Here is a 19,804-nt window from a genome sequence, read left to right on the forward strand (position 1 = left end):
GCTTTTCATCATTGATGCAAATGTGGACGTGATGCAAAAGGCAAATAGCATTTTTATTTGTTTTTAATTTTTTTTTTTAGAGAGGCAGAGAGATAGTAATATCGAGCTGCTCTTGTATTTGTCCTGACCCGGGATTGAACTGACAACCTCTGTGTCCAGATAATGGTCTAACCAGTTGAGCTATCCCTTCGGGGCTTAATTTAGACAGAAAGAGGAAGGAAAGAGAGGGGAGGGAAGGGAGGCATTCACTTGCTGTTCCACTCGGTTGTGCTTGCTTCCCTGTGTGCCTCACTAGGGGTGGAACCTGTAGCCTTGCTGTTTCGGATCATGTTCTTCATGGACTGTGCTAACCAGCCAGGGCCAACGTTTTAATTTTTATAAAAAAGTGAAATATTAAAATGTCAATATATTAATAATCACTATTAATGTGCTAATATATTAATATACTATTAAATATTAAAAATAATTTATTTTTATTAAAATAATCTGACCTCATGAACCTTGCTAAGAGGGTCTTGGAGTGCACTGTAGTCTGCAGACCACACTTTGAGAATTGCTGGTATAAATACCATTTTATATAAGTAGATTTATTCCACTCAATTGTATGTTGCCGCCTTTATTTTCTTATAATGTTCGTTTCTGAAGGTTTGAATAATGTTAACAAATACCAGTTTACTTCTTGCATTTGCTCATATAATCAATGAATCTTTAAGCTTTTAAAAAATCTTAATGTTAGATTTGTAAAAATCAAGCTTAAAATATTAATAAAAATATTTGTTCTCGTTTGTGTTATTTCATTGCTCTATTGCATTTTGAAAATGTAACTTTAGAGTATTTCCGGTGAACTAATATGCAGTTGTATTACTGGCTATCTTTTTTTTTTTTTGTATTTTTCTGAAGCTGGAAACGGGGAGAGACAGTCAGACAGACTCCCGCATGCGCCCGACCGGGATCCACCCGGCATGCCCACCAGGGGGCGATGCTCTGCCCCTCTGGGGCGTCGCTCTGTCGCGACCAGAGCCACTCTAGCGCCTGGGGCAGAGGCCAAGGAGCCATCCCCAGCGCCCGGGCCATCTTTGCTCCAATGGAGCCTCGCTGAGGGAGGGGAAGAGAGAGACAGAGAGGAAGGAGAGGGGGAGGGGTGGAGAAGCAGATGGGCGCTTCTCCTGTGTGCCCTGGCCGGGAATTGAACCCGGGACTTCTGCATGCCAGGCCGACGCTCTACCACTGAGCCAACCGGCCAGGGCCAGGCTATCTTTATGATTTCTTTTTTTGAGAGTTAGGGAGAGAGAGAGACAGGAGATTCAAATTGCTCCTGTATGTGCTCTGACCTGGGAATTGAACCTGGCAAACTAGGACAGTGCTCCAACCAACCATCAGAGCTAGCTATCCAGCCAGGCCTTAATTAATTAGTTAGTTTGTTTGTTTAGAGACAGAGGAAGGCAGAGATGGGGGAAGGGGAAGGGAAACATTTGTTGTTCCACTCAGTTGTGTATTCATTGTCTGCTTCCTGTGTGTGCCCTGACCGAGGATCAAACTCGCAACCTTATTTCAGGATGACACTTTTAACTGACTGAGCTAATCGGCTGGGGCCTAGTTATCATTTCTTGAAATGATAGGATATTTATAATGACAGTTAAAAGTTTTCATATTCTTGAATAGTCCCACCAGCTTGAGAAGAAATGTTTGGTAATGAGGTTCAGTACTTGATTTCTTGTTCATCTGCATTAATTTTGTAGGTGTGTGCCATGTTGTGATTTAAAATAATAAATATATATTTGGCCTGACCTGTAGTGGGGCAGCGGATAAAGCGTCAACCTGGGACTCTGGACTCATCAATTTGAAACTGTGGACTTGCCTGGTTAAACACATATAGGAGTTGATGCTTCCTGCTCTTCCCCACTTCTCTCTCTTCTCTCTAAAATGAATAAGTAATATCTTTTTAAAAAATGATAAAAAAGAAATATGTATTTGTTCTTTCTCCCATTTTTTGGCAGAGAGCTTCTAAGTCCTTTGGAATATCCTAAGTGGTAAGAGTGACAGGTGGGGCTGTTTAAGCACAACTCAGTTTACATTAATGAGGTGACTTTTGGAAAGCTTCCTGGGATGGAGGCTGTTGTCGGGGGATGCACCTTGGTGAGACGGTAGAAACTTTCAGTCCTACTCCCAGGCTGGAGGTTGAATTAACTGCCGATGTGCAGTGGTTAATCAGTCATACATACGTAATGAAGTCTCTATAAAATTGCACAGGGACAGGGTTCAGAGAGCTGGGTTTGAAAACATGGAGGTGCAGAGAGGGGGCTTGGAAGCCATGCCTGTTCCCACGTACCTTGTCTTGTATATGCTTTCCCATGGCTGCACTTGACTATGACCTTTTATAATAAACTGGTAATCTAGTAAGTAAATGTTTTCCTGAGTTCTTTTTGAGCGGCTCTAGCAAATTAACTAAACCCAAAGACAGGGTTTCAGGAACCTCTGATTTACAGTTAATTGGTTCAAAGCACAGGTGACAACCTGGACTTTTGATTGACATCTGCAGGGGGAAGGGCAGTTTTGTAGGACTGAAGTTTTAACTTGTGGGTTCTGATGCTGTCTCTAGATAGAAAAGTGTCAGAATTGAGTTGAATTGTAGGAAGGAGAATTGCTGATGACAGCATTGTTTGATGTGTGAAAAACCACATTCTGGTGTCAGAAATGAAGTCGTGTTATGAGTTTTGTGTAGTGAGGACTGTGAGCAGTGGAGACACTCAGGCAGAGAGTGTGATTGTATGCATGTTCTTTTGCTGATGACTGTTTGACGGGGTGCAGTTAAGAGAATTTCTGCTTTACTGAAAACCCAGAAAACTTTGCTACAAACACTTGCACTCCTGAGATTGACCACTAGATGTCATGAGTGCCACAGAAGCCCTAAGAGTTACTCTGGGAGGGGAGGAATCGGACTTTGTAAGCTCATAACCCTTCACATATTTCAGTGTTTCCACATGATAGATGCCAGAAGAACCTGATACAGTGTGATATATAGAAGCAAGGTACAACTGGAATAATGAAATTTCAAAAGTAAGCCTTTTTAAAGGAGGGTTGTAATAGTTCTATTGGGTATTGTAAATGCTTCAGGTGCACTTGATACTGCTGTTATGTTCCTGGCTCTCTTGTTTATGGAAAGATGGATTGAACTTCAATTTAAAAATATTTGGTAATCTCTCTCAGGACACACTGTAACAGCTGGTATTTTTCTGTTGTAGAAAATCGATTCCATACAATAGTCAGTGATAATTATGGCTGGGTTCTGACAAATTGCAGTGCATTTTCAGTAAATTTAGTCCCCCCCAAAACCCAGAAAACATGATTACTGTGAAAATTAAGCTCAGATTGAAAGTTAAACCCCTCAACTCTGCTTCATTTTAGAAAATGTTGAGTATTTTAATGGTAGGGATGATATCAAACTGTTTTTTAAAACTATATTTATAGATGCATTGAGATGATAGCTACTTTGTAGAATGTACACTGCTCACAAAAATTAGGGGATACTCAAAATGAATATGAAGCAATAAAATATCCCCTAGTTTTTGTGAGCAGTATATTTCTTAAATAACATGACTCGAAAAATTTAACCTTAAGTGTTCATTATGAAATTGAGAAATGCTAATAAGGCTTTTCATAAATTGGATAAATGTACAGCAGCAATTAACAACTCACATTGTTTTGATGTGGAATGTAAGGTTGTGTTAGTATTAATAGAAGGCTTGATATGAACATAAATTTGCTTATTGTATGGTCTTCGTGGTTTATACGAGTGAAACACTGTTTTTTAAGGCATGAAGGAATTGGCAGTTTGCATGTTATATGTATTTCTGTAGTTAAGCAGTTGGTACCATACCAAGTGGAACTTTTTCTTATGGCATAAAGACCTTAAATTACATCAGACAGGCACACATAATATACTGCTCATAAAAATTAGGGAATATTTCAAAATGAATATGAAGCTATAAAATATCCCCTAATTTTTGTGAGCAGTATAATTACCTACCCACATGCATCCATTTATATTGCCCGAATGGGAGAAATGTGTGTGCATGCACTTTACAAATTCTAACCATCTCCTCCTTTTTTTCTCAGCAGCAAAGCAAATGTCTACTAATTGAATGCATTTTTAAAATTACGAATGGTCTGTTTGTTACTTTCTTTGTGTTTGAATTTAGGAATGCTTTCATGTAGTTGAATCTTAATCCTGATTGTTAGAATAATATATAAAAGCAAAGCAGAGTTGCCTTTTAAAATTATCGGGGCAAACAGCTTCAGAGAAGGCCACTAATGAAACTTTGCTTTGTCTTTCTTTCTCTCTTTTTAATTTTTAGGTTAGTGATTTATATTTTTATTTGGTATTTAAAATAACTGCCCTGATATTTTTAATCAATACTCCTCTTCATACCACTTTTATGTTTAACTCTTGTCAATATTTGTTAAAATAGAAAACAAAATTCAGGACATTGCACCAGATAGTCTGATCTCACATAGCCTTTTGCTGGTGAATTTTTTTCCTACTAACATTACTTTGATAATTATAAAGCTAATTTAGAAGGTTTTAATAGAATTTTACAGTTTGGATTTTTCCCAGTGAAATTTGGCTAGCTCACTTATTATTCTATAGTATGCATCATCAATTTAAAAAGGCTTTAGAATTGAAGTGAGGCGTTTTTTGGGTGTTTACAATGTCTGCTTTTTTTCTGTTAATATATTTAAGATACACTTTTAAATTACTGATTTTGCTTTTATAGGGAACTGGGCAAATGTGTTAAAAATGAACTTAAACATACTGCTTGGTTGTTCTGATTTCTAAAAAATTGAAATGCATTGTATGTTCCGTTATTAGGCAGCAGTGGTCTAAATGTAAACCACACGGTCTCCTTTGCATGTCAAGACCATGTAAATTTTCATCTTTGTTACTGTTTATGTTTATGTTGTATAATCGCATTACCTGAATTAAGCAACTCCAGTCATAATCATGGCCAGCATTTATTGTTTGCTTGCCATGTGCCAGGTGCTGTGCTGTGTGCCTTATCATATGTAATTATCAACAATTACATATGGTAATTTTAGCAGTTTTAAATTGCTGTGAATCCTCACTTGTGTGCAAGGAGTCGAAGGCTTCATAAGATGAACTCCCTTGCCGGCGATCACAGAGCTGGCACGGCGAGAGCTGAGGCGGGCTCCAGAGCCAGTGCTGCCGCCGTTGGGAAGTAGTACCTTACTGTGTACTTTGGGATGAACATTAGTTAAAATAGTTATTGAAAAATACTAATATTTTACAAGGTACATCAAAGCCTGGTTTTTACTAAAAGAATTCACTTTTTTGTATATTAGCTTGGATTGTTAGGTTTACTCTAGGTTATTAACTCTTGTAGAAATATGGAATAATCTCTTGCCTCTCATTCTTTCAAAGGGTGTTTGCAGTTTTCAGTTAGAGAGCTTTGCAGGTGTCATGCTTTTAGGATGAGCTCTTTTTGAAAATTACAGTTAGTTATAAGTTGTTGGCAATTTATGGTCTCTGTTCTGCATTAGAAATTCAGCTTAGAATTATGATTAACAGAGGGAAGGAATTTTAGAATGGCACTAGCTTACAAAAGCAGTTTTATGTTCTCCATTTATGCAATCAGCATTCCTTACAGTAAAAATCTTTTAAGGAAGCTTTGATATATCTATGAAGAACTTTCACCTTTTTAATTAGAAATTTCACATCATAATGAAACACTCTTACACTAATATTTATATGTAGCATGTAGGAAAAATTAAGAACTGTAATCTCCCTGGTAGTGTGTTGGTATACGAATTAGTTACAGAGTGCTGCAGGTGAGTGATCTTTCTTGCTTTTATTACGATTGTAACCTGTTCCTTTTCTCTGTAGGGACAGCTGGTGGGAAGCGGAACCCAGGGAAGTCAGCGCAACTGCCAGGCATAGAGCTGCCATTTCCCTGCGGTACTCTGAGCAGCGTTGGTTTGGAGTTCGTGTCAGCCGACAGCCTGCACCATGCCAGCTTTGTCAACAGGCTCTGGGACTGACACAGGTATGAGAAGCTGAGAGGGGTGTTTCCTTCCACCCTTACTTAACTCTTCTTGTTCCCAGTGAAAACAGCATTGCTTAAAGCAAGGGCAACACGTCATGCTTGTTGCTGGATGAACAACAATGGGAATAAAATTAATGTATTCTTCCAAGATAAAAGTTGTCAAAGGGCATTGACTGACTGCTGCTTCCCCCAGGTGGTGGGGCTTATGCTGATCCTCTTGTACTGTCTCTTGGAATAATATGATTTATTTACATTTCTTTAAAAATATTAAGTATTTTAAACATACAGAAAAGTGTGGCAGACACGGTAGTTCTTCCTTATTGGTGGAGGGTACGTTCCAAGACCCCCAGTGGATGCCTGAAACTGCGGACAGTGTCAAGCCCCATGTGTACCGAGTTTATCTTGTACTGACATACCCGTGATAAAGTTTAACTCATGAATTAGGCACAGTAAGAGATGAACACCAGTTACTACTAGTAAAATAGGACAGCTATCACAGTATACTGGAATAAGTATTATGTGCATGTGGCATTACTAATTAAAATGAAGATGGCTTGGACACAAACACTGAGAGACTGTGACAGTTGATCTGATAACCCAGATGACTCCTAAGTGACTGACTACAGTGCGCTGTTTAAAATTAATGAATTGTTTATTTCTGGAATTTTCTATCTAGTATTTTTGGACCACGCTTGACTGCGGAAAGTGAAACCACAGATAAAGAGGGGAGGACTATTGTACGATGATACTCATTAACCTTCACTCAGATTAATAATGGATAGGAACTTTTTGCCATACTTGCTTCAGACTTCTCACTTTTTCCTTTAAAAATAAAACATCCCTACCCCATTCTTGCATTTTCTTTCTTTCTGTGACCAGAGGTAAAAACTATCCTGATGTTGAAATATGTCATTAAAAGATTTAATTTAAACATAGTTCACTGTAAGACTTAGTGATACTTAGAATAAGGCTTTCCAAGAAAGTGAAGAAACCCATGTGTGAGATCCCATTGTTCTGACTGGAGTCAGGAGGTAAGGTGGGGGTGGTCAGTGCCCCTGTGCTGTCCTATTCTGGGGTTCCCCAGAGTCAGTTCTTTAAAAAAATGCAGATTCCTGGACCCTTCCTAGAACTACTCAAACAGAATGTAAGTGGCTTGGGGAGTGATGGATGCCATGTGTGTTAAAAACCCCTCAGTAGACATGGTGGTGTAGAGTGTGATTAGAAGTTCTGTGTGTTGTACTGACCATACTGACTTTGGTTCTGTTGATACAGAACCTGTAAACCAGGTGAGATATCTGTCTCACACAAAACAGTCACTGGTACCATAATATTCATAAAGCTGAGTCACAAATTTGATTTTGTGTTGTATTATATTCCATTGGGATTTTCATTTGCACTATTTGCAAATATCATTCTTTACTATTTAGAATATATTTAATATTTTTGGCAAGTTTTGTCTCATCTTTATCCATTAAATAGGATTTCTTTTTCTACTGAGATTTACACTGAGGATTAGTTTTTTTAGGAAGTGATTTTGATTTTTAGATTACATAAAAATCTTTTTTGTTAAGACATAACTTGGAAGCCAACTTTTTTTTTAAGTTTTTGTATTGTTCCTCATTATGTTGCATTATATATAATGAATGATTAACTTTCCATAGTGGTTTGGTAAATTATAGATGCAGTTTATTTGAATCATAAATTTACTACAGTTGTGTAATGAATTTAAGTTTTATGCCTTGGTATCTACCAAAATGCCTTAAGTTTAATTGAATGTACAGTAGTGTTGCCTACATCTAACTCAGGGAATGATTGAAATAGAGTGTTTATAGTTTATAAGGCAGTTTAGGGGTCAGTCATGAAAAATAGCATAGGCTATTGAGAATTTGAAAAGCACTTTCTACACATAGCTGGCTCCCGTGGTGCAAATCTAAAATGCCTCTGTGACTCACCCTTAGCTTTGTGATATTTTTAATCTGTCTGTCCCAACACGGTTTGAGTCAGGCAGAGGGACGTGCCTGTTCCAAGAGTCACTGCATTTAGGGAAGCCCCAAAGTACCGTGTACCCATCAGGTGGCAGTGGTTTCCTTGTCGTTTCTTGCAGACCAGATTCTGTTTAGCAGTCAGGGTCACGCATACCATAAGTGGTGTTGCTTAGCGATGCTGTTGCTGCTGTTCCCATTATCAGGTCTCCAGGGCCAGCGATAGCGCCTAACACAAGGTCAGATGCAGTGCAGGAGGCCGGCACCCACTTCCCACGCTCACAGTATTCATGTGGGGCGGCGCTTCCAACCTAGAACTTGTGCACTCTCCCTCTTCTTACTGGCTGGTTCACGAAGCAAAACAGTTTTTAATTACACATGTAATACATGAAAGCATTCTGCTTGTCAAAGAAGCCTAGATTAAAAAGGAAAGAAGTTCTTATTACCCACCTTTCCCTTAGTCTCATTTTCTGTCTCAGTTTGAAGGGCATCCATCCTTCAAGAATTTTCTGCACGTTAGACACACATATATGTATGTATATATAAGTATATTGTTTTATATTTGTTTGTTTGTTTTTTAAATCACAGGTTGTGTCATACTCCATGAACTGCTCTTTGACTTTCTTTCTGTACCAAGTAATGTATCTTGGAGAGCGGTTTCATGGGAGGAGTGTGAATCTACATATCTGTCCATGAATCTATCTCTACAGACATCTGTGTTTTTTTTAAATGAATGCATTGTTTTCCATAGTATCACAATTTAGTGAAGCAGACTACTGTTTATGAAATCCTGGTTTTGGTCCTTTTGTAATATTTTGGAAGAAAACCTGTGCCCATTCAGTGGATGTTGTCAGATTATTTTTCAGTGTGGTCACATCACTTATTGGTCACATCACTTAATCCATGGACAGTGCATTCAAGATCCTTTTCCCTGAGGTGGAGGAGGGTCAGGGAGGATCGATGGAGAGGGAGGGAGACTTGACTTGTGGTGAGCACAGATGATGTAGTATAGGACTGTCCACCTGAAACCTATATTACTTTATTAACGTTTCTTACCCCCCAGTGAGTTCATTAAAAAGGAAAAATATCCTTTCTTCCACACTCTTGCCAATATTTAATATGATCAGTTCTTATAATTTTTTTATTGCCCCCTAGTGAGTTTGCTGGGTCAATCCCAGTTGGGCACATGTGAGAGTCTATCTCTCTGCCTCACTGCTTCTCACTTCAGAACAATACAAAAAAAAAAAAATCAAATGATGCAAACTTCTTTGGATAACATGAAAATATAGAAAATTATATGCAGCATTTTAATATACTATTCCTATGTCCTAAAATTTCATTACTGTTATTTGAAACTATATGCCTACTTTCTCTTCACACACATCTCCGTTTCATTTGACTTTGTTTTTCCAGTCCTCTAATAACAAAATGAGGTACTTGCTACCTAACTGGATGCCACATGTTTCTAAATTTCTCCTGATGCTTTACTTTTTTTCTATTTTTTACTTTTTTAAATTTAGACAATTAATTTTAACAGGATGACATTGATTAATTAGGGTACATAGATTCAGAGAAAACATCTCCAGTTCATTTTGACATTTGATTATGTTGTATACCATCACCCAAAGTCAAATTGTCTTCTGTCACCTTCTATCTGGTTTTCTTTGTGCCCCTCCCCTACTCTCCCCCTACCCCCTCCCTCTCCACCCACCCCTGGTAACCACCACACTCTTGTCCATGTCTCTTGAGTCTCATTTTTATGTCCCACCTATATATGGAGTCATACAGTTCTTAGTTTTTCTGATTTACTTATTTCACTCAGTATAATGTTATCAAGGTCCATCCTTGTTGTAAAATCAATCTGATGGAGAAAACATGGTATCTTAAGTGTTAAACAAGCATTTCTGCTAACATTTGGCAAATTTCCATTTGCTTAGTGAACATTCATATTCTCTCCCCATTTTTCTCTTGCTTTATCATTTTTCTTATTTATTTGCAGAATTTCTCTATTTGTATTTTGTATATTAATCTTTTGAATCATTTTAGGGTTGAACACTATTTTTTAAGACCAGTCGTTTCTCCTTTTTTCCTTCCTTAAAATGTATCATTTCTTTTGTGGAAGTTGAAAACTTTTATGGAGACAAATCTGTTTTTTCTGTATGGTTAATGCCTTTTTGTTTTTGCTTAAGATAGCCTTATTCATGAAGATATTCACTAAACTCTTTTTCTAATAATTTAAAATGTTTGTATTTGCACATTTGGAATTTTAGTGCAACATGAATTTGTGTATGAAGTGAGGCGGTAATCTAATGTCCCACATGAACAGCCAGTGGTCAGCATCACTTATTTAAAAGCCCCTCCTTCTGACATGGATTTGTCACCTTCCCTGTTTCGTACACCAGCAGTACATATGTTTTAGGTTTCTTTCTTGGCTATTATGATCTGTTGGTCTTATTTTTTAAAAATTTTTTAGTAGACTCGACTTTTGAGAGTAATTTTAAACTTACAGAAAGGTTAGGAAAGTAGCACAGAGTTTCAGTATACTTAATATCTTGTTTCCCTGACTGATACATTGTTATTAACTAAAACATACACTTTATTCAGATTTTCTTAGATTTTTCTTATTTTTTTGTTTCAGTATCTCATATTACATTTAGTTGTCTTTGGTTTCTGTTGGCTGTGAAGGCTTCTCAGACTCCCTGTCTCTGATGACTTCGTCAGTCTCCAGGAGTCCTGATCAGGTGTGATGTAGCATCTCCCTCTGTTGGACTTGGTCAGCTGTAACGTGCAGTTGTCCTGTCAGGAAGGGTATGTACTGTCAATTTGATTTATGACTGTTGATGTTGATCAGCTGGCTAAAGTAGCCTTTGTCAGGTTTTTCCACCTTAAAGTCACTCTGTTTTCTCACCCTGTCCATACTGTCTGTCCTCTTTGCAAGGAGGTCTCTGTTTTGCAGCCCACACTAACAGGTGGTGTGTTCTGCTTCCCCTTTTTTATGGTGAAGTATCTGTGTAAGTTACATTGTGTCTCCTCTCCCATGTATTACTTTACTCAATCATTTATTCGTATCTCTGTGGGTCCGTATGTAGTTCTTTGTACTTTGGGTGGTAATCCAGTATGGCTTTATTTTGTTGCTCACTTTGTTCCAGTTTTGGGCGCTGGGAGCTCTTTCATTTGGCTCCTTCGATTTGCCCCCATCAGTATGGGCTTGTCTGTTTGTTTTCAGCAGTTTCTTCCTTTTGGAACTACAAGGTGCTCTAGGCTCATCTTACAGTGCCGAAGTCTAGAATCTGCTATGTCTCCAAGAAGCCTTGGTTCCTTTCAGTACAGAATGGGATTAGAAACCACGACCAGGCAATTATCTGTGACACCAGGTGGGCGTCTTCCAATTCAGTTCTGAAACTGACTGGGTTCAGCACGGATCCCACCATTTGAGGGCTCATTCCCACAAGACTCCCTGATGCCAGTTGCAAGTAATAGGTCTCAGGTTGCCCACAACTTCTGTCTGATTTATTGGCTAAAAATTGAGGTTTCTATGAATTTTTCCTTAGATTTTCTCATTTGCCAGAATAGCTTACAGAACTCAGAGGAAGACTTATTTACGTTTACCAGTGTATTATATAATAAAGGATACAGATGAACAAGCAGATGAAGTGATGCATAGGGCAAGGTCTGGGAGGGTCCCGAGGTCAGGGGCTTCTGTCCCCGAGGAGCTGGGGTGTACCACCCTCCTGGCACTCACTGAGCCCCATACTATTAGATTTTCATGGAAGTTTCCTCATGTAGGCACGATCTATTATTAACTCAATCTCTAGCACTTTCCCCTTCTCAGAAATCTCCAAGCTCCTAATCATGGCTTGGACCAGCTCCTGATCCTGCAGCTCTACAGGTTCTCACCAAGAGTCACCTCAAGAGAACAGGAGACACTGTTACCACCCAGGAAATCACAAGGGTTTAGGAGCTCTGTGTGCAACCAGGAGTAAAAACCAATGTATCTATTTTCTTTTGGTTGACACAATTTTTTTTAAGTGAGAGGAGGGGAGATAGACAGACTCCCGCATGTGCCCTGACCAGGATCCACCCAGCAACGCCTGTCTGGGGCTGATGCTCAAGTTAGCTGAGCTATACTCAGCTCCTAGGGCTGATGCTCAAATGAATTGAGCCACTGGCTGTGGTAGGGGAAGAGAGGGAGAAGGAGGAGAGGGAGGGGGAGAGAAGTAGATGGTTGCTTCTTATGTGTGCTCTGAGCAGGGATCAAACCTGGAAAGTCCATACGCCTGGCCAATGCTCTGTCCACTGAGCCAACTGGCCAGGGCCGATAGTTGTTTCTTGAACTTTGCCTAAGACTTTTCTGTTGCTTAATAATTAACAAGCCTCTGAGAGGCTATAATAAAGATGATGATGGCTGCCATTCACTAAGGGTCAACTATATATATGCTACGTTATTTTTTTATTCATTTCATTATAAAACAAGGCAGCATTAAGTGTGGTACTCAGTAGCCATTTTTTCTGTTGATTACTGTGGTGGTTCTGTGAGACTGCCCACCTCTCTTTCCACAACATCCTTCTCTACAACCAATAGGCCATCTGCTTCCTACTTGGTTTTTGTTGCTAGTAGTTATTCTTCATGATCAAAGTTAATGCCTATTGGTCTGTCCATTACTTACCATTTACTACACTGACTGGTAGTACAGTATTAGGATGAGAGATAAGACTTAGGTTGCTGCTTTGCAATGTAAACAAAAACCCAGATACACTATTTGACTTGGTCTAACCACATGCTTGGCTACGTTTTAAATGTGTAATAAGTATCGAAATAAATTCTATCATAATATTAACTGTAATGAAACAAATATAGTGCTTTAGCTTTTATTGCTAACTATTCCAGGCAAGGTGACCCTGCAATTGGTTAAATGTAAGATTTTATGAACGTAATCAATTTTTATAAAATGATAGCTACAGGCCATCATTTATGAGTTTTGGAAGTAATTTTCATTTTGCTGTGGCTGTATCTTTTGGAGAAGTACTGCTGAGAATCAAAGTACTGTTGTCTCTGCCCTGGTAGGGGATGCTAAGTTCAAGGCCACAGACTGCCAACACAGAGTTAACGTAAATGGGAACCTATTTAAAGCTCAGTGATTGCGTTTAAAAAGGAAAGTTATGTACAGGTGTCTGCTCCTGCCCTCTGTTAGCTTGCCCCTGATTTTATAGATTTGAAGGGAATTGTATAAACAAACAACAGTGTTATACTATTTGAACTGTTTCACGTATTTAAAAACTCAGCTTGCTGCGTGCTTTAATAAGTTATTAACAGTTGAGGGAGAGTACAAGAGAGAATGCTTCTGTCAGGGTAGTATTGAAGCATTTTGGTAGTATAGGTACTTCTGGAAATAAAACATACTTTAAATGAGGAAAATTGAAGCCTGTTATGAATGGCACTAAATAGTGTTGATTATTTTACCTTTGACAAAGTGGAAAATTTAAAGCTTGATGTATCCCATTTTATTAATATAATAAAATTTTATAATGTTGTTCTGGGCATCGATATATGTTCTTTAGTGTTTATTAGCTCTTGGCTATAGTAAAACCTTTTGGTCCTGTGCCTGACTATCCTGTACAGAATGCAAATGTCAAGCCTCAGGAAAAACCTCAAATAAATATATATTTGTTTTCTCAAGTCTTTTTCTATATGATTTCCGAATATTTCGGTTAGTCATACTATCTCATCTAATTGACCACAGTGAGCATCTTTTTTAGCATTTAACATAGTTTATAGCTTCCCCAGACTTGTTCTAATAATGAAGCTATGGAGGATATGACAAGAATGGTGATATTAAATTTCTCTAGACTAATAGTAAATTTTTCCATTCTGAATCAGGAATGTTGAGCATCTGGAATCTGCAAGAAGAGTGAATTGTTCACCGCAGGGACACTTTCATCAAATTCTGGGCCATTTATTCTCTTAGGAATTAACTACTGTCTTCTACAAAATATATTTTTACAGAAGCAGGTTTTTTGAACTGGAAAATTTTTTCCACTTCTCAATACATCTGCATTTTTTAATGCGTTCATGATTTAGATATGTTATTGCTTTGAGAATTAATATTACATTTTAGCATTAAATTAATTTCCTTTGGTTTAATAGCTATAATTTACATTTGTCCAAATATTGGGGAAAAAGCAATAGAAAGTAAATTGCCCCAAACAAAGATTTCTTTATAGGAAGGTAGGTGGGTCAGTGACCTATACTTTGCCATTTTTTTCCCTTGAGTTTTCAGAGTATCTATAATATGCACTGATACCTTCTATGTTGAGGATGGCATAGATGTATAAGTGTAAATTGTATTAGCTTTCCTGTTCTGTTTTTTTTTTTAATTGTAGTCTTTTTTTTTCTATACACAGCAAAAATGCTTTTCCTCTATTTAGTAAATTTTTACTCTGAACTAGACTCTTGGGTCTTGGTATTATTTTGTTCACTGTGTTTGGATGTGGTATTGCTGGTGCTGGTTGGTTGTACAGCAGTACGTGTCATTACCTAAGATAGTGGCTGGATTCTTTGACTAGAACATTTCATGTTAGGTCTTACTAATGTCTTAATGTTCTAACAACTAATGTATGTTCACATTTCAATAGTGTATTTACTTAAAGTGCGATAGTCTTCTTCCCCTCAGTTTAGTGGTATTTAGTCAATCTTGTATATATCTGCCTCACCTGACATTCTGCTGTCAGCTCCCACTGAACGTGGAACCCATATCAAGTGACATCTCTGCCTTCACACACAGTTTTGTTACCCATTGTGTGGGGTCAGGGTTTTCCAACTGGATGAATCGTTTCGCCATCATATTGGTCATTTAATCTGAAGATGTGTTTCTTTGCTACTGAGTGTCTTACTCCTCACCCAGCAGAGCTCTCCCACCTTCCGACTTCCCTTCCTTTTATCCCTTTCCTTCGTGAATGGTGGCTACTTCATCAGACTGCTGGGATCTCCCTGCTGATTTGAAGTTAGCCACCATTGCTACTATGAATTGTTATTTTCGCATAACTTTGGTCAGTCCCTCCTGTAACTTTAAATTGCATCATTAGGTTCATTTAGGCATCACGTCAACATATGCAGATAGGAATCATCTTGAATCTAATCCAAGTGAGTAAAATCATAGTTGTTCTTCTTTACTTGCCTAATTCTCTTTTGGCTTTCTGAACTGCAAGCACTTGGGTAAGTTACAGACTTTTATATTTTGTTTTGGCCTCGAATATCTTTCAATGTAGTCCAGATGGTGTGTCCACACTTGGTAGGCTTCTTGATGAAAAGACAGTTCTCTATTGTTTGACAAGTGTGACAAGTCTGGTAATTTCTCTCTTCTACAAGACGTTATGACTTTACTCTCATCTGTGTAGGAAGTAGCCTTTTGACTTTTTTATCCAGTACTTTGTTCCCTTCTCTACCCCATCTTAATGATTCAGAAGATAATTTTTATAATAAAGATGAATTTTATGATGTAGTTCATATAAAATGGTAAAGTCTTTTTATGACTTTTTTTATGTAAGTTGATGCACTTTTCTGATTTCTGAGACTGTTGTGTTTAAAACGTAGAGGATCCCCTTATGTTTTAAAAATTCTTTTGTATCCTCTTAGAACTAAATAACTTTGAAATGGAAGATACAATTTATCAAAAAGGTTTAAGCACTTAAACTGTAAACAGGAGTTTGCAATTAGGAATTCTTGACATTTTTTCTTATGAACATGTTAATTATATCAAGAACTGTAAGCACAGTTGTTGGGAGATATGATATTAAATTAAAAGGCAAGATCTGTTTTTAAGAAGAGTCCTACCTCTTGAGATGAATTATATTGCTGATTGGTTATAGCCTAGAGTCTCTGGCTGTAGCCTGGGTTCCCCGTGCTTTACTTCCATCCCCAAAATGAGGATAACAGAGCTTAAAATGACAAAAGTGATCCCATATCTATTTTATTTTAATTGTTGAGAGTTGGGGAGGCAAAGTCAGATTCTCCCATGCGCCCTGACCTGGATCCATCCTGCAAACCCCAGACCAGGGCAATGCTCTGCCCATCTGAGGCCGCTGCTTGGTTGCTTGGCAATCGAGCTATTTTAGCACCTGAGGCAAGGCTACAGAGCCATCCTTAGTGCCCTGGGCCAACTTGCTCAAACTGTTTGAGCCATGGCTGCAGGAGGGGAAGAGAGAGAGGGAGATAGAAGCGGGAGGGGTAGAGAAGCAGATGGTTACTTCTGTGTGCCCTGACTGTGAATCAAACCCAGGACTTCCACATGCCAAGCTGATGCTCTACTGCTGAGCCAACCTGCCAGTGCCATGATCTGGTATCTTTGAACCATTTCATCACTGTCACTTCAAGAGTTAGAGGACCGGAGATGCAATATGATTGAATAATTTGAATGAACATTTGTTAGATCTGTTCTGAGTATATTTCAGGAAGGCAACCCTATCCTGGCATAGCTGATTGACTCCAGGGTGTTTCTTTATTATGTCTAGCATGGGTAGTCTGGAGGGACCTGGAAAGTACATATAAATATCTCAGTAATGGGACTGATATTATTTTGTATCTCTTGAAGCATTTTGTAAGGTGAGTTCACAGTTATTTCAGCATGATTGCTGTTAATGGAGTTTGAAATAGGACTATGCATTGGCATATGGTTTACAGAAGCCATATTGTCAGAAGTTGTGACTGAACATATTAATATCAATACCACCAAAATTATAGTTACTGACATTTCATGTAAATATCTGTTTCATTATGGTTATCTTGAAAATTGTGCCCTGGCCAGTTGCTCAGTGGATAGAGCATGAGCCCAGTGTATTATGGACATCCCAGGTTTGATTCCCAATCAGGGCACATAGGAGAAGTGACCATCTGCCTCACCTACCTTCTCTCTCTATTTTTTTCCCTCCTCCCCTCCTGCAGCCAGTGACTTGATTGGTTTGAGCATGGCCCTGGGTGCTGAGTATAGCTTTGTTGGAGTGTGTTAGCCTAAGGTGCTAAAAATAGCTCAGTACTCAAGCATCGGCCCCAGATGGGGTTGCCAGGTGGATCCCTGTTAGGGCACATGCAGGAGTCTGCCTTATTGTCTCCCCTCCTCTCACCTAGAGAAGAAAAAAATTAAGCTGCTCGAGAACAGGGAACATTTTTTCATTTTTCTTTTTTTCCTTACTGTGTAGATGTCTAGACTGACCTGGGTCAGGGGTATGTGAGCACTTTCTTCATTATTTCTTATCTCTCTCATTCACTATTGACCCAGTACATGTGGGGTCCCTCACTGCCTGCTTTTATGGCCTACTGTGAAAAGCCTTTCTTCCCTTGATGTATTTCTGCATTGTCAACTTATATTTTGTAATCTGTCTCCCTAATGCTTGGGCATAGTCATGTTTTTGCATTTAGTTTGGAAATTACAAAATTTTTGTTTTGAAATAAGGTTACATAAGTTGTATAGCTAAGTGAGGCATCCTTCTAAGCTCTACAAGTAACTCATTTAGTTCCCATCACAGTGCTGTAAGGTTAGTGCTACTGAACCCCTTCAATAGATGGAAAAATGGATGGTTAGTTGCAGAAGTAGGAATTTGTGTTTATGTCGTTTGGCTCCAGAGCCTAAGCATCCTCGCCCAGGGCCTTTGTCAGTGCGTTTCTTTTCCTACCAGATTTGTCTATTCCCCATTATCACCTCGTTAACATCTCTACCTCCCTAAAACCTCAGCACCATCATCATGTCCCTGGGAAGCTCTCTGTGAAATTGTTCCTATCCCACTGTGACACTTGGATGGTGCCACAGCACCTCCCTCATTCGAGTGTTTTTCCCAGTTACAAACTTCACATTTATTTTCAGAGTAGTCTGTGCTACACTGAGGAAGACTTTGTTTGCTTTGTAGCCCCAGTTCTTAGTGGGTGCTTGGCACCTAGCATCACTCAGCGTTTGGGGAGTGAGGTTGGAACAGGAGCAGGTGGGATTCCGAAGTGCAGAGGGATTTGGGAGTTTGCCAGATTTCTATGCACGACCCTCAAAACGTTGTCAGGTGTGTTACATTACACCTGTTAGTGACACTTTGAGGTAAGGATGGTAGTGCTGCTTGTTTTGTCTTTCTGATGATCTTTGGGGGTCCTGAAGGAGAGACCGGGACAGCAGTCACCATCACCAGGAAGTTCATTACCTGGTGAGTTGGTGGAAGGTTACATGGATCCAATTATGCTTTCTAGGTTAGAGCAAGTAGCAGTCCACTGTGGCTGGGACAGAATTCGAGGTGAAGTTTGAGCTATACTGCTGGGAAAAGGTTTATATCAGATTTATTACCCAGGAGTGAAATTTTTAAAATTATAAAAGTAATGTCAGACCTGGTCGGGTTGCTCAGTGGATAGAGTGTCATACTGGTGTGCTGAGGTCATGGGTTTGATCCTGGTCAGGGTACATTATGAGAAGCAGTCAGCGAATGTTCAACTAAGTGGAACAACAAGTTGATGCTTCTCTCTCTTTCTTTCTCTCTCTCTCACACACATACACACTCTCTCTCTCCCTTCCCTTCCCTTCTCCCATCTTCTCTCTCTCCCTTCCCTTCCCTTCTCCCATCTTCTCTTTCTCTCTCTTTCACTCTCAGTCTCAATAATCAATGGAAAAAAATAATGTCTTCAGGCATATCTCTGAAGTATTATCTCCTCAATAAAGTATCACAATAAAGCAAATCCTAAATTTTAGCTGGCGGAGGGTCCTGCCTTCAATGTGTAAAAACTGCGACACCAGCCAAGCACACTAAAACAAGGTGTGCCTCTGCACTTTGTGAAAGCTCAAGCCCCGTGAACTGCGCCCAGAGAGAGTGAGGGCATCATTCCTGCTCCTTCTGCTCTTTCTTCCTGGATTCAGCACTGGTAACAGTTGGGTACAGGTCTTGCAGATGGCCCTCCGGGCTGCCTACAAGTAAATGAACGAGTGAAAAATAAAGTGAGTTACTGGATAAAAGGAAATGGAAGCTTTAATTTTTTTTTTTTTAAGAGAGAAAGATAGACAGAAACATTGAGCTGTTCCTGTATATACCCTGACTAGGGATTGAACTGGCAACTTGTGTGCTTCTGGATGACACTCCAACAAAGCTATCTGGCCAGGGCTTAATTAATTAGTTATTAATTTCTAAAGAGAGACAGAGTAGGAAGGGAGAGAGGGCAGGGGTAAGGGAACCATTCACTTGTTGTTCTACTCAGTCATGCATTCATAGGTTGCTTCCCTTGTTTGCCTTGACCGGGGGTTGAACTGCAACCTTTGCATTTTGGAATGACGCTCTTAACTGGCTGAGCTAACCAGCCAGGGCCTTAAATTTTCATATGGTTATTAGTGGATGCTAATTTATGACTTCCCTCCTTTATCCATTTCCCCATTCTCCCAGTCTTTTCTGACAAATGCAGACACTCTCTTTTCTGTGCTACTCTCAGAAGACGACCATGTTCATAGTTCACTGCAACTACTGCAGCAGCCATAGGAAACTGCCACATGTTCCCTCTGCCCACGTTCTGCCCACTGAACATATGTGCATGACCCACGCTCCTGTCCGAAGCCCCCTCCACTTATGCACTAGACCCCGATCCTTCTCATGCACCGAGGACAGAGTTAGAGCAGATCCTGTGTCTCTTACGTTGTCAGAATTTCTCCCTGTTGTGGGTTAATGCCGTTAGTGCCAAAATAAATTATTGTTTTCATCTCAAAAAAACTTTACCTTTGTTCCCTTACAAACATCAGTTCTCTTTGGTAA

General features: G+C 39.1%; 1 protein-coding gene across 3 annotated transcripts in view; it reads left to right on the forward strand.

The window, feature by feature from the left end:
* The window catches only part of MPP7 (MAGUK p55 scaffold protein 7), a 314,869-nt gene that overhangs the window by 76,359 nt on the left and 218,706 nt on the right, over positions 1-19,804 (forward strand). For all 3 annotated transcript variants that reach the window (XM_066386897.1, XM_066386898.1, XM_066386899.1), the window contains exon 2: positions 5,903-6,062. In XM_066386897.1, coding sequence (XP_066242994.1) covers positions 6,026-6,062 — 37 coding nt within the window. In that variant the 5' untranslated portion in view covers positions 5,903-6,025. The remainder of the gene's footprint in view (positions 1-5,902; positions 6,063-19,804) is intronic.

The sequence above is a fragment of the Saccopteryx leptura genome, chromosome 5 (genome assembly GCF_036850995.1).
Source record: "Saccopteryx leptura isolate mSacLep1 chromosome 5, mSacLep1_pri_phased_curated, whole genome shotgun sequence".
In the NCBI taxonomy this organism is placed as follows: domain Eukaryota; kingdom Metazoa; phylum Chordata; class Mammalia; order Chiroptera; family Emballonuridae; genus Saccopteryx; species Saccopteryx leptura.